The 14,280-nt window shown below is 37.2% G+C and overlaps 1 protein-coding gene across 5 annotated transcripts in view; it reads left to right on the top strand.

Annotated features, from left to right (window-relative positions):
- The window catches only part of FRY (FRY microtubule binding protein), a 235,717-nt gene that overhangs the window by 134,546 nt on the left and 86,891 nt on the right, over positions 1–14,280 (top strand). For all 5 annotated transcript variants that reach the window (XM_072361601.1, XM_072361602.1, XM_072361600.1 and 2 more), the window contains 8 exons: positions 1,095–1,187; positions 1,284–1,382; positions 3,780–3,881; positions 4,950–5,053; positions 5,468–5,576; positions 7,057–7,143; positions 9,088–9,259; positions 10,925–11,057. In XM_072361601.1, coding sequence (XP_072217702.1) covers positions 1,095–1,187; positions 1,284–1,382; positions 3,780–3,881; positions 4,950–5,053; positions 5,468–5,576; positions 7,057–7,143; positions 9,088–9,259; positions 10,925–11,057 — 899 coding nt within the window. The remainder of the gene's footprint in view (positions 1–1,094; positions 1,188–1,283; positions 1,383–3,779; positions 3,882–4,949; positions 5,054–5,467; positions 5,577–7,056; positions 7,144–9,087; positions 9,260–10,924; positions 11,058–14,280) is intronic.

Genomic DNA, 14,280 nt, shown 5'->3' with positions numbered 1-14,280 from the left:
ACAGCACTGTTGGGATCCAGTGTTCACTGCTATTGAAACTGGGAATTAGTAAAGCTCTCATGCATTAGGCTCAAAATCTGGATGCTAATAATCTCTGTCTTGCTCATCACTGGAGTATCTCGGCACCTGATGAGTTTTTATATATCCTGCAGTGCATCATAAGATGCGTTATGGATGGTGATCCTACATATAAATGATCCATGACATGATCCTTTGCGTAAGGATTTATATAAGATTCATTGTATTGCGTATGAAAACCAATTTGATAAAGCGTGTATATAGTTTGATTCTGTGGATAATTTATCTATTCGTTTAAGTATCTACATACAGTTCTACAGCTACAGGCTCTGTCATACCAGCTTCAGTCTGGGAGAGAGACATTTTCAAAGGGTGAGCTAACCTCAGCAGTGAGCTCTGGCAGACCCTGACTTTCACCACCAACTGGAGAAGGCCACGAAGGCTGCTGGCTTTGATTAAGAGCCTTAGTGATGTAGCAGCAGTGGCTGCAGTAACTGAAATTACATGATGTAGGCAGGAAAAATTATGCTTGATCTAATCTGTAAACTTCTATATGCATGTGAAAATGAAGGAAAAGGGGAAAAGGAAGGGAAAAGAAGGTCAGTGGGGATCTTCCTCGTAAGGTCAATGGCTCTGGGGACCTTGGACCCAGAGAGAGAGAGGTTACTGGACTAATACGATTTGTTGTCCTCAGAGAAGTTACTGCTTTTCTGTTCTTACAGAGCATTACATAAAGCAGACTGTGTGTAGTATTCTTCCTGCTCCTGAATATACACAGAGAGACAGCATGAGATCAGCCCGTGTCCATCTCCCTTTCCATCCCCAAAACACTAACCAGAAAAGCAGGAGTAAGGAGAGAGTTTCTGGATTATAACGGTTGGAGCAAGAGATCCTTGGTCTTGATTTGCCTTCTGCTTTGTACTTGCAGCAGAACACAAATTTAGAACTTATCACACAGTGCAAGTATTTGCTATGTGTTTGGCTCAACTGTTTTCTTGATGTGCATTAAGCAAACATTTGGATGCCTTTATTCCAGCTGATACACAATTTATGTTTCTTGTTTTCTTTTGTCTTAGGAATGTGCACATTATTTCCTTGAAGTAAAAGACAAAGATATCAAGCACGCACTGGCAGGACTGTTTGTTGAAATTCTTGTCCCCGTAGCTGCTGTGAGTTTTATTTTGGGGGTTGTTTGCATAATTTCTTTAAAACTGATAAAAATATCTTGAGAAACAGTGTTTCATTAACACAGCATTTTCTTTCAGGCTGTTAAAAATGAAGTGAATGTCCCCTGCCTGAGGAACTTTGTTGAAAGCCTGTATGATACAACACTTGAACTTTCTTCACGGAAGAAGCACTCATTGGTTAGTAACTTTAAGAAGCAGAGGCTAAAATTCGCTGTCAGAAAAATCCCTTTAACAAGGCTCTTTGGAAATTCGTAGAACTTTTTCTCTGTTTGATTTATATCTCATACGTTTCTGTTTGCAGGGTAGGCTATTGTTTCTGCAAAGAAAAAAAGCCACAAAAAACAACCATTTATGTTATATAGAATATGATCTTAATCACTCTGAATCAGGCAGATGTTTTCAGCTTCTGGGGCTCTGACTACTAAACCATTAGGTTTTCTCATACTTACTGTGTGTAAGCATTAGGAGGAAAGAAGGAAGAATAGAGTTCATTTCTTGTCAAGTGAGACATGTGGGAACAACTCTTTCAAGGGGCTTAAATAATATGTTGTAAGAATGAAAATATGTATAACACATGCCCTTTTAAATCCGTAACTTGGCTACTGTTCAGCTCTCTGTTTCATTTTTTTCTTGTGAGATGAACAGTGACACTGCAGTGTATTTTTGGAAGCGTGAGTTGATCTGAATTAAATGAAGATCTGAGTCAGTTTGACGCTGGCTGCCTTAAGCAGTTTGTCTCTCCAACTGGGTCAGCGCATGTCAGCGCTGCGGTGTTAGCTAATCCATTTTGAAGCCTGGGCCTTTTAAGTAAGGAAAGTTGTCGTTAGTCCTTCCTTTCCTGTTCTGGGGGAATGTCCCAAAGACTAACCTGTTTCCAGTTCTTTCTGGAACCGCTGCTCACCTGTGCTTGCGAATCTCCTGGGAGGACTGCAGGAGTGTGCTGCTGCTTCCTGCCACCATTGCACTGTGCATCAGTTACACCAGTGCTAGGAAATGGTCTGAGCATTCCCCAGGGTGGAGTTCTGGTTCTGTTTGAATTACTAGGAGGCTTGGGACAAATTTCTGATTTCTCTCTGCTTGTGTTTGTGTGGCGCTACTCCACTCTGCCAAGTTAATAAAACCTTGTCAAAACTGCATCAGGGCAAGGGCTTTGCTGTACAGTTTTCACACAAAATAGAAGCTCCCCAAACTGGTGGCTGTACTTGCCAAAGTCAATAGTACATGCTTGAGAAAGGATTGCACAGCTGGGGCTTAGCATTTGATTGCTTGTCTACACATACCACACTGGGAGCTACATAGTTAAAAGTGAAAAAATAGACTAGATTCTTGTGAGGGTGTGATTAGAAGTACAAACATTGTGAGGAGGAGGGGAGAAGCAAACAGTGGGCAGAAATAGCTGCAGTGCATATTTTCAGACCTCAGGAAGAAAATGCGCCCTTTGGAGTCTGAGGAGGACCTTCCTTTCTGAGATCAGGGTTTTGTGAATCAGTTCATTGACTGAACAGGCAGGGTGGGGACCTCATTTTCTGTCTGAAAGTGTCTGGTCTGAGCTAGCTGAGGTTCTCTTGATAGTAAACAGAGGGAACTGGGAAACTCCAGGAGATGGTTTGTGTGTCTTCCATCTGAGGGTTCTGGGTTAGGATGAGTTTAACAACCTTGGTTTGTGTATGAGCTCTGCGGTCCTGCCAAGTACTCAACTATTACTGTCTTAACGTTAATTGTAAGAAAATCTTCTTTGAGAAAAGTTATCTTCTGCCATATGGACTTTGGACATAAAGATTATAAAAGAAAAAAATTAACGTACATTTGCCATTTGTTGAAGAAATTAGGTGAAATCTAGATATGGATAATTTATGTTATGTATTACAGGATTTTAGAGTGTACTTAGACTTTGAGCTGTGACTAATGCTAGAGTTCTAACATTAATTTTGAGAATCATTGGTCTTTAAAAGTTATCTTATTTTCTACTGTATTTTAAAGTTCTGATTTGCTGTGTTAGCATGAGAATTGAAAACCAAGTCTTGTTGAACCAGCTAAGTCAGTTTAAAATTGATAGGTACATTTTTGCCCCTTCTTACTTTACAGTTCACAAGATATAACCAGCAGCAGACCCAGGCACTGCCTGCAATTCAGCACACCTCAGCAGTGCATTTGACACATCTCCCAGTAAATGTCATGACTGCTGATTTTTAGCAGTAATTGAGAAGTCAAGAATCTCAATAAACTGTGCTGGTCCTACTGTTTTTATAATAAGGCGTGGATGTTTCCATGCTATCGTTTGTCATTTAATTGACAGAAATTAACCCTGTCAGGCTTTAAAACTATGCCCCATCTTTGGGTTTATGATTGTGTTGTAAGTAGGCGTTTGGTTTTGATGCATTTGTAAAACATATCTGTAACAGCTTTAGAGAAATGTCCATTTTAACTTGTACTGGTTAACAATGTGCTTTTGTTGACTAATGTTGCATAAAATATTAGAGTTATAGCTCTTAAATCTGCAGTAGCTCTTTTAAATCATTTCTGTATTTTGTAGACGTGTGAATAATATGGTATCACCATCCATTTCCTGTTTAGGCTTTGTACCCTTTGGTGACATGCCTACTTTGTGTCAGTCAGAAGCAGTTCTTTTTAAACAGATGGCATATTTTCCTCAACAACTGCCTGTCCAATCTCAAGGTTAGTATCTTCCGTTTTTAACTACCATATTAAAACTTAACTGATATTCAGTATCTTGATATGTTGCAAATCCATTTTAGGTAATCATGCTGGATTATTGCCATTAGCTGATCCATACATAGTTCTGCCCACTGGCAGTACATAGTTAGCTGTACAGATTTTGGTGATAACTAAGTATACTTCTGCCTAGTTCTATTTTCTCCTGTATTTCTTAATCAAATGAAGCCTGAGTCAAACAGCTGTGACACAGGCAGTGTTGTTGCTGAAAGCAGCTTGAGTGACTTACCAAAGATGGCCCAATATTACCTATTACTTCCACAATAACTAGTGTGCCGTCCTGCACTTAAAGTGGATCCAAATGAAAGGATGGTCCCAACCCTAGCTAAGTAGTGACATGGTTAGCTGAAATGAAGGGCCTCTTTCCTGCCACTTGCTGAACCAGTGGTTTGGAGACCTCTGCAGAAGGCACAGGTAGAATATATAATCAGTCTCAGCCTGGAGGCAAATGGTTGGGGGGATCTCAGTTAACTGGATGTTGAAATAGAAAACTGCATATCACCAGTCAGAAATCATATACTAGTTCAAAAGTTTCCAAAAATAAATAGCAATCCAGACAGATAATCCAGTGAAATCTCATTCATTCCAGGTGCAACATTATCTAGGCCACCCTAAGAATTCACAGATTTTTGGCCTTTCTCTTTTGAATATCTGCTATGTCCTTCACATGAGGTCTCCATCAAAGGACAACACCTTTTGTACTGATAGAATCAAATAAGGACAGGGTTTCCTTTTCAGAGTCATGTGGAGTTGGTTTTCAAGTAGATATTTTAGATTGTAATCTGTATTTAATTCACACTAACTTGATATTTTGCTTTTCTGACAGCTTATGTAACACTGGGAGAGGTAGGTCAAATGCACAGATATCCTGCAGCTACAGGGATGAGGGTACTGGGCAGCTGTGGGGCTGTATCTTTTTGTAACATCGCTGTAAAAACTCTGAATCATGACATCCACTAAATGCAGAGCTTCCTCTCTAGTTTGTGCCTGAATTTTATTTTATTTTTCTAGAATAAAGACCCCAAAATGGCTCGAGTTGCACTGGAATCACTGTACAGACTACTGTGGGTTTACATGATCAGAATTAAATGTGAAAGCAATACAGCTACCCAAAGGTGAGGCACTGTGTTTGTTATGATAATCGGGACTTGCAGAGCAGATACTGCCAATGAAGAGCTGATACAGTTCTCCTAAAACAAACAAACAAACACTGAAAAGTACACAATAAAATTCTCCCTTTTGTGTCCCTGTGAATTATTGCCCATCTTGTGAAAGAACTGAAAATCACTCTTTGCCTCATTAAATTTAGAAATAGTTTGTTGTTATTCATAATATAGCAGTGAAATAAAATAATTGCACTGAATTTTATAGCAAAGGATCGGAACAAATTATGCCATTGCATTTTCACATAAAAAAAAAAAATACTTTCTTAACTTTCTAAGTGATGTTGGATTTACAAGTTAGATTTCATGACAATTGAAGGTGTGCAAGGACCACAACTGTCTAATGCTTTTTTCTTTCTTTTACAGTCGACTTATTACAATTGTCACAACACTTTTCCCCAAAGGGTCCCGGGGTGTTGTGCCAAGAGACATGCCTCTAAATATCTTTGTGAAGATAATACAGTTCATTGCACAGGTATGGGAAATCCATGTGTATACATTTCCAAGTAACAAATAGCTTGCTTTTGCAATTACAAATAAATAAATTCCTATTTTCTGAAGTTTTTTGCAGTACCATTATTAATATCATTCATCCAGATAATGATGGTATTTTATGTAGGTCACTCCAAAAATAATATCTCCTATTTATTTCTGTGGAAACTACAACAGATACAAAGAGCATAATAACAATGTTTGACAGAGCAAATTCTTCACAACAAAAAACTGTTTTTCAGCACAGTCGCAATCATTAGGTATACATTTTCACCAGAAATGAACAAGAATCTGAATACCATCCTTGTAACAGTCTTCACTAGTGGAGATGACCCAATGTCGCCTCAGCTGAAACACACCAGCCACTGCCTTACTGTGCTCACATTGTCTATTTGGTCTCCATAAAAATTTAGCAAGTATTGATGAATGTCAAAGGGTACCATTTTTTCTGCATGGAGGAATTCAGTGACACACGTTTCCTTCATATGCACTTCCACGTCAGATGCCATTTTATCAGACTGCCCCTCTGCTGCCATCTGTCACACAGCAACAACATGTAATTGAATATCTATAGAAAGGTTCAACCTCTATTGCCATACCACCAACACCCACCTCTTATGTGGTAGACCAACATAATAGGAGGCATTATGTTTGGAGCAATCCTCATAAATGGACCTGAGACGGTCTTCTTTGAAACAAGTTTTTTGTTACCTTTGTTCCGCTGAAAATAGATGAAATTGTTTTCAGTTCAGCTCAGTGTATTTCTTATCAGTTTTAGAATTTGCCAGCTAGTCAGAAAATGCATTAATTGACCACCTCTGACTGTTGATAAAATTTGAAATAATGAATTGTAATTTGTGCTGATACTGAATAAGTCCTACCAAACTTTACAAATAAGTTGCTCTGCTTTGAAGAAGGTAAGTTGGAGAAAAAGCAGATTAAGTACATTGCTAACACATCCAGTTTTCATCGGTTCAAATGGGAATTGCTAAAATACACTAACATTTGGTTTCTTCTCTTTCATTACTTAAATGAACATTCACATTGAGCAAAGCACTTAAGCACATGCTTAAAGTCTCTGTATAGAAGTGAATACAACAGATGCTTAAAATCTTCCCTGAACTATGCCATCTGTGAATGATCTGCTTTTATATAAAATACTACGTTAGTACCATAATTACTGCATTTTAAATGGTTTAAATGAAATAATTAAAAGCCTTATTTCCAAAATGGCTCATTTTGTATGCAAATGTTATAAATTAAGCAAGCAGGATTTTGTCGTTTGTCAACATACAGCAGCGATGAAAGCTTAGATCTGATGGTGTGTTCAGCATACTCCTAAAAATCTGTTGTTCTGAACATTTCAATAAATCCTGATTAAACTGGATCTCAAGATCCTATTGCCTTGAAATAAGTAGCAGAGGTGAGAAGTTTTAACGATTTGCAATATTTTTCTATTTTAGGAACGTCTGGATTTTGCAATGAAGGAAATTATCTTTGATTTCCTTTGTGTTGGAAAACCTGCAAAAGCTTTCAGTCTCAACCCGGAGGTACGACATGCATCTGCATTTATTTTTTTTAGCTCATGTGTATTATATTGTGATACATTTGCTTTCCACTTACATTCTCAGCATGCTTTTGCCATTGTCCAGTTCCCAAGCAATATCTTGAAATTGATTTATCGATGAAATGCTTCTGTGGACTGATCTGTGAAATGCCACAGTGTTCATTCCTGCCTTGTGTGGAGGTTACAGAGTGTGAAGTCATGTAAATGCCTAAAAAGAAAGAGAGAAATGGAACTATCAGCCACATTATTTGCTGATCGCTTTGCTGATGATCTATTTAATGCGTTAAAATACTTCATTATAAGAATGAATTTTCTTTAATGATTTCAACATTTTTCAAAACAGTGTTACTAAAAAAGAGTACATGAAGAATTGAAGGTGGTGGTCATGTACATCTCCATGAGTGTTAATCATGTTTCTAGGGCTTTCCTTAGGGAAAACAATCAGACATTTAAAAAACTTTAAATATATATATATATATAAAATACTTGATAAAATAATGAAAAACTCTCTTGAAATTAATTTGCCTATAATTTAATAAAATAAAATAAAATAAAATAAAATAAAATAAAATAAAATAAAATAAAATAAACATTTGAAAGTTAAAAATTAATACATGCAAGATAAGAAGTATTAGATTAGATACAGGGTGGAAATTCTTTCCTCACAGAGTAATAAGACACTGGAACAGATTGCCCAGAGAAGTTGCAGGTGCCCCATCCCTGGAAGCATTCAGTGTCCTGGGCAGCCCGATCTGGTGGGTGGCAGCCCTGCCACCCTGCAGGGAGTTGGAGCTAGGTGTCCTTTAAGTTTCCTTCCAGCCCAAACCATTTGAGAATGCAATGATTGTATGATCCTAATCCTGTACTGTTGCACAGTCATATCTACTCACTAAAATGTTAAAATAAAATGAGCTATTTGCAAAATCCAATTTGATTCTAAAACAGGTATTTTGAAATGTGTGTTAAACTTTTTACTGTCAAAACCAGTAAAAACAAGAGAGCTCTACTTACAGCACAGCTTTCATCTTTATTCAGTGGACTACAGAAAAATCAAGTTGAGCTCCTGAGCAGGCAGACCCTGCCAAGTTTGGCATCAGACTCATCTGCGGTTGTCTGATCACTGCTGTGCTGCAGATATCATTCATTGCACATGAGCACTGCATGAGGCAGAGCTTATGGGGAATAGGCAAATTATTTCTTTGCATCAAGATATCTGTGTATCAGAGGGACATAGACAACGTCTGAAATGTTGCTGTTCATCAGCAACGTTAGTCCAAAGACAGTGAAATAATTGGGCTGATTTTTGTTGTACACAGACTTCCGTTTTAAGGAATCACCTATGTCTATTTGAATGCATTTCTGGAAGACTGACATGAGAACTTCATCTCAATTTTTGGAATACATTTATCAGAAATGAAAAGCATTCTGGTGTTTTAACCAATGCAGTATAAAGACTGCAGGTTTTCCTCTCTACTCCCTGGAGACATTCGCTTCACTTAGCTTCATCTTCCAGATGTTTTGGTGCTGAGCTCCATGACAGACTTTTCACATAGTGGGGTCAATCTTGTGCCCTTTTGAGACAGTTATTCATTGTCGGTCATAATGACCATTTAGGACATTCATGCTTAACTCTGGGTCCAGTTAGGATACATTATTAAACTCCGGGTTCAAATCCATATTTTTTATCTTGAGGATAAAATTATAGTGTACAGATGAGAAGAATTGAAGTTTTGAGAGGGAACAGCTGCCACTCATAGTAAAGCTATAAATTCATAGTTAATGTTATGGCTACTTTTTTACGACATATGTCAGGCTAGTTGATGTGACTGGAATACTGAAAAAAGTACAACTGTGTAACAAAATTGCCAAGTGATTTAAGAATATGATTGTTTGATTGTGATATTCGTTCATCTTTGGAACTTTACAGAGAATGAATATTGGTCTGAGAGCTTTCTTGGTAATTGCTGATAGCCTGCAGCAAAAAGATGGTGAACCTCCAATGCCAGTGACTGGAGCTGTCCTTCCTTCTGGAAATACTCTCAGAGTGAAGAAAACATATTTGAGCAAAACTCTTACAGAGGAGGAAGCAAAAATGATAGGTCAGTATTGAAGCTGCACGTGAACGAATGTGAAAAAGTCTCTAGAATAATTTAATAGTGTTAAGAATCCAGTTGATTTCATTATTGTAAATGTTTCTGTTCTAATGAGATATGTGATTTAGTTTGAGAACTATAGAGTGTTTTTTTAATATTTTTTTATTATGCAAAATTGTTTTCAAGAAAAGCTCTTACATACCTAGATGGTATCTAAGGCAGCAACACTCTGGTTTTTAAGAATTAGTTCTTTTAGTTCTAGCTTTGTTTATTCATTCAATTCAACTGCTGCTGAAGTGTGCAATGGACATAGTGCAGTTGTTAAGTCAGTTCATTTCGGTTACTCTTTGTGCCAATAAGGACTGCACTTGATAATGAACATTTGAACTCTTGATTTCTTTTATTTCAGTAGTAGATTCTTTACTATGTTATGGTACAATGTTCTGATTTCCACAGATAGCATTTAAGGTTAAGCTAAGTAGTTCCTATATTGTCTTTTACATTCTGCTCTAGCACTGAACTTCTGATTTTATCAGATCTGAAAATTGTTGTTATTTTGAAGTTCTAAGATAATTTTTTCTTTATTAAACAGGAGAAGAACTGAATGGAGATAGCTGACTGAAAATATATTGCTTGGTGTTAATAAGCTTAAATTTGATTAAGAAAATTTTAGCATTTGATTAATATGGAAGAAGAGAGCATTGAAGTTTTATTTCTGAAGTATCTGATTTTCATAAACTCCTTTAAAGCTGTGTGTCTAATATTGTATTTCATGTAAAATAGCATGACACTTATTTCTAGTTTTAGGAGAGCTTATTCAGATTCCTTTTTTCCTTATGCTTGTCATTTCTAAACCTTGCTACTAGATCAAATCTTTTACCTCTGTTGTGGAAGGTCACAAAATCATAGAATCATAGAATCATAGAATCACTCAGGTTGGAAAAGACCTTGAAGATCATCAAGTCCAACCGCAGCCTAACCAGTAGCCTATCTCTTAAAAAACAACCACAAAACAATACCACAACAACAAACCTCTGCTAAATCATATCCCTGAGTACCACATCCAAGCGGCTCTTAAACACATCCAGGGATGGCGATTCAACCACCTCCTTGGGGAGCCCATTCCAGTACCTAACCACCCTTTCTGTAAAGAAGTTCTTTCTAATATCCAACCTAAACTTGCCCTGGCGCAACTTGAGGCCATTTCCCCTCGTCCTGTCACAAGTCAGTAGTGAGAATAGACCTGCCCCACTCTCACTGTAAGAACCTTTCAGGTACTGGAAGACAGCAATAAGGTCTCCCCTCAGCCTCCTCTTCCTCAGACTAAACAGCCCCAGCTTCCTTATATATAATATAATAATAATATATAGCTTGGCAAACTGTGCAGTTTTATTTGTCTGTGTACAGACATATTTTTGACCAAGTATTTTTCAGTTACTCCACTGGGAAATATGTATTTATATCACTTGGGCTATTTTTATGTACAGAATGTTTTTGAGATGGTAACATATTCTGTCTGTGTGTTAAGGTATCTGTGCTAATGGAGTATGCTGTATCACATGTAAAACATTGTTCTTAACTCACGCAACACAGCTTGGCTGAGCAGATTTCTTTTACAAAATATACACATCTACAAATATGACAAATGATACAAAATGCATATTATTGCAGGTATGTCATTGTATTACTCTCAAGTAAGAAAAGCTGTGGACAACATCCTCAGACATCTTGACAAGGAAGTGGGGCGGTGCATGATGCTAACCAACATACAGATGCTTAACAAAGAACCTGAAGACATGATCACGTGAGTGTTAAAGAACAGTAAATACCATTAAATACTGAGGTGCAATTTTAGAACTTTTGCATTGGTTCTGTCTATCTTGAGCCATCAGAGTGTCAGCAAGAAACCAGAACAGCTAGCTTATATACACTGAAAAACTGTTTATGACAAGTTGAGAGTGCATCTCTTCATGTTACAGTGTTTGGAGTTGAACTGACATTCTCAGTACAGCCAAAATCTGTGTGTGTGTCTTAAGAATGTTCAGATGGAAGAATTTGCATACCAACGTATGCATAGAACAGTTTTAAAGTATCTTTACATCACTGAAGTTCAAAATAAATGAAAAAATATCTATATGTAAATCTCCATTAATACCAAATGATCTGTCAAAATTCTCATTACTGTGCATACCTGTAATCAAAATATATTATTTCTTAAAAGCCCAAGTCACCTTTTCATAACAGTCTTGCATGTAAGAAGAATTCCACTGGACTGGAATCAATCCAGTGTGCACCGCAGCCAGCCTTCATCAGCGGCTTTTGGCATTCTCATCTGAACTGAATAATGAGGGAAGTTTCCAGGAGAGAATTATAGTGAGGCGGACTTTTAGTGTGATGGATGATTGGCCAAACTCAACCACCAATTTACAGCTGATATAATCTCTATGTTTTAATGCCTTTCCTTTGCCCGTGCTTGTTACTGTGATGATCACGATGAGATTTTAAGCTATTTGTGTCTTTAGCTTTGTCTCAGTTTATTTATATTAAATGCCAACTTTACTATCTGGTAACATTTCATATTTCTCTTACAGTACCATTTTTCTTACAGCACTGTATTGTTCAGTATTTGCCATCAGTTTTCATATTAATGTTGGGTGTCCAAGTGTTTGAAGGGGAGGAAAAATGAATTTTTTATCTCACATTTTATTTCCAGAAGTTAATTAGTAGAACAGTGAGCCCTTAGATGAGAAGTGTACTTTATCTTAGCTGTAAATTTCCTTTCTGCGGTTTCTCAGCATCACTGAAGTGATGTTTATTTTTAGAATCACTGAATAATTAGACTTGTGGGTTTTAAGTTTCAGGAAGACCTTTGGTTTGGTAGCTACCTTTGCCAGAGACATAAAGTTAGGAAGGCTGGGGGGTCTGCATCTAGCCATGTAAGTTGCTGCATTTCTGTGCTGTAACCAGAATAGCCTTAAATCCAGACTGAACTTAATTTAATTAATATATGCAAGAGAATGGAAAAACACATTATATCACTTTTTTTTTTCTTGTTCTTCTATGGAAAACAAAAATATCTGAGGTGTTTTGTTATCAGTCTTAACCTAAACTCATGTCAACTCCTGCACAACTTCATTAGCTATCAACTTTTAAAATAACCCTTTTAAAAACTGTGCTATGAAAAAAACAATATATTGTTTATATGTAATTGCTCATCATTGTATTCACAGAATTTTGCAGTTCTCCAGAATTAAATAGTTGAGTTCTTATGGGCTTTAATACATAGATACAACACTATAAACTGAGTTTTCTTTGCACCCTGCAGTGGGATATGAATTTCCTTACTGGTTATAATTAATTTCCAGTATTTAGTCAGAATATGGTTAACATATAAACATGTTTTTGCTGACCGTACCTAGCTAAAAAGCCCTACTGCTGGTATGGAAGCAGACTTCCAGCTGAGGACAGCTGTCAGTGTCTTCATCCAGAGCTCATCCTGCTGGATACTGAGCCAGCCAGAGATGAGCGCAGAGCCCTGTCAGAGCCTTCTTGCCAGGCGCTTTGCATGCTGTGCCTGGTAGCTCAGATAAGATGGGAACTTGAACCTCAAACTTGGATCTTCTCCTGCTAGACTTCTGAGCGGCTGATAAGCCACAGAACACCCACAGATTTTATATTTATAAATAATTACTCACTTGCCCTCATAACTGTTTCCCCTCAGACTATTATTTTACATGCCTCAGCTTTAACTGCACAAACTGTTTACAGTCACTAGGGACTGATAATAATGAAACTCTGCAAAGTTCACTTTCCACTTCAAGTCGGCAAGAAAGACTCATTTTATTTTATTTTTTTTGTGCAGATAAAATTTCCGATAGCACTTTTGTTTTTTAAAAAGTATAATTCAGTATTTTGCAGTAGTGATTAGTGTAACTTCTGTTTACATTAGTGACAGTAGTTCAGAGAGACTTCTTTATAACCAAATTGTCAAAAAGGGAATTGTGTTTCACAGTTTCTCAAGTCAGTCGCTGACACCTGCTTTCAGGTTGTGTCTGTTGGATATGTGATACAGGTAGCATAAAACAGAGATAATCCATTGTGAAAACTGTTTCTCCAAATTGTACAATTTAAATTAATCTATTGAAGACATACTACCGTACCATTTTGTTAAGATAATACATATCCAAGCTGGTAAGCATAAAGGAGTGTTAAGAGAAAGAATGGTATTCAAGTGGCACTACAAAACTTTCTTTAATCCTTAAGTAAACCTAATGTCACTTTATGCCTGTTCTGTACCTATTATTTCAGTAAATGATCAGAGATAATCTATAACTCTTATTTTAGGTTTGTGGGATAACGTCATCTTCAGGCTTTCTCTGGGGCTGAACTCAAAAGTTAGCTATCCAAATGCAACATCCTCATATTGAAGGTTAATAGTGAATAGTATTGTGGGAAAATCTGTACATTTTAAAATGCTATCATGCTCTAGCTACTTCTTTTATCCTGTATAGCCAAGTAATTGATCAGCAAGGTAAAAAAGGAGCACGAAGAATATTCTAGGGTCTGTCACAAGAACTTTAATCTTCATTCTTCCAAAAACTGATGGGAAAGAAGTCAGGATTGCATCTGTCCTGAGAATTATCAGCAGCTGAAACTTAAACTACTTTTGGAAAAATTAAGGGCTCTCAACCTAGTTTCTGGTTCATACTGAACTTTAAACAGAACCACTTTCTCAGGCTGTTCAGGAACAGTTAAGCCATTTCAGAGATTAGAGCAGCCTTGGGGCTACTGTAACATGTTTTCACTGATAATGATTGCTACATAACTGCTATCTCTGCTAGAGATCAACAGAAACTCTCTGGCCCTACCTGCTCTAAAGGGCAGTTCTTTCTCAATGTAATTATGGATGTGGCAGGGTTTCCATAGGTTCATGCCCTCTTCAGGTCAACGGTTTGTCTCTGCTCTTATTTGGCCATCTTACGTATTCACTATTTACTTTATTCAGTTGATGGACTGTAGCTGCACTA

This window comes from Excalfactoria chinensis, chromosome 1 (assembly GCF_039878825.1).
Source record: "Excalfactoria chinensis isolate bCotChi1 chromosome 1, bCotChi1.hap2, whole genome shotgun sequence".
Classification (NCBI taxonomy): Eukaryota; Metazoa; Chordata; class Aves; order Galliformes; family Phasianidae; genus Excalfactoria; species Excalfactoria chinensis.
This window is presented reverse-complemented; position numbering and strand designations above follow the sequence as displayed.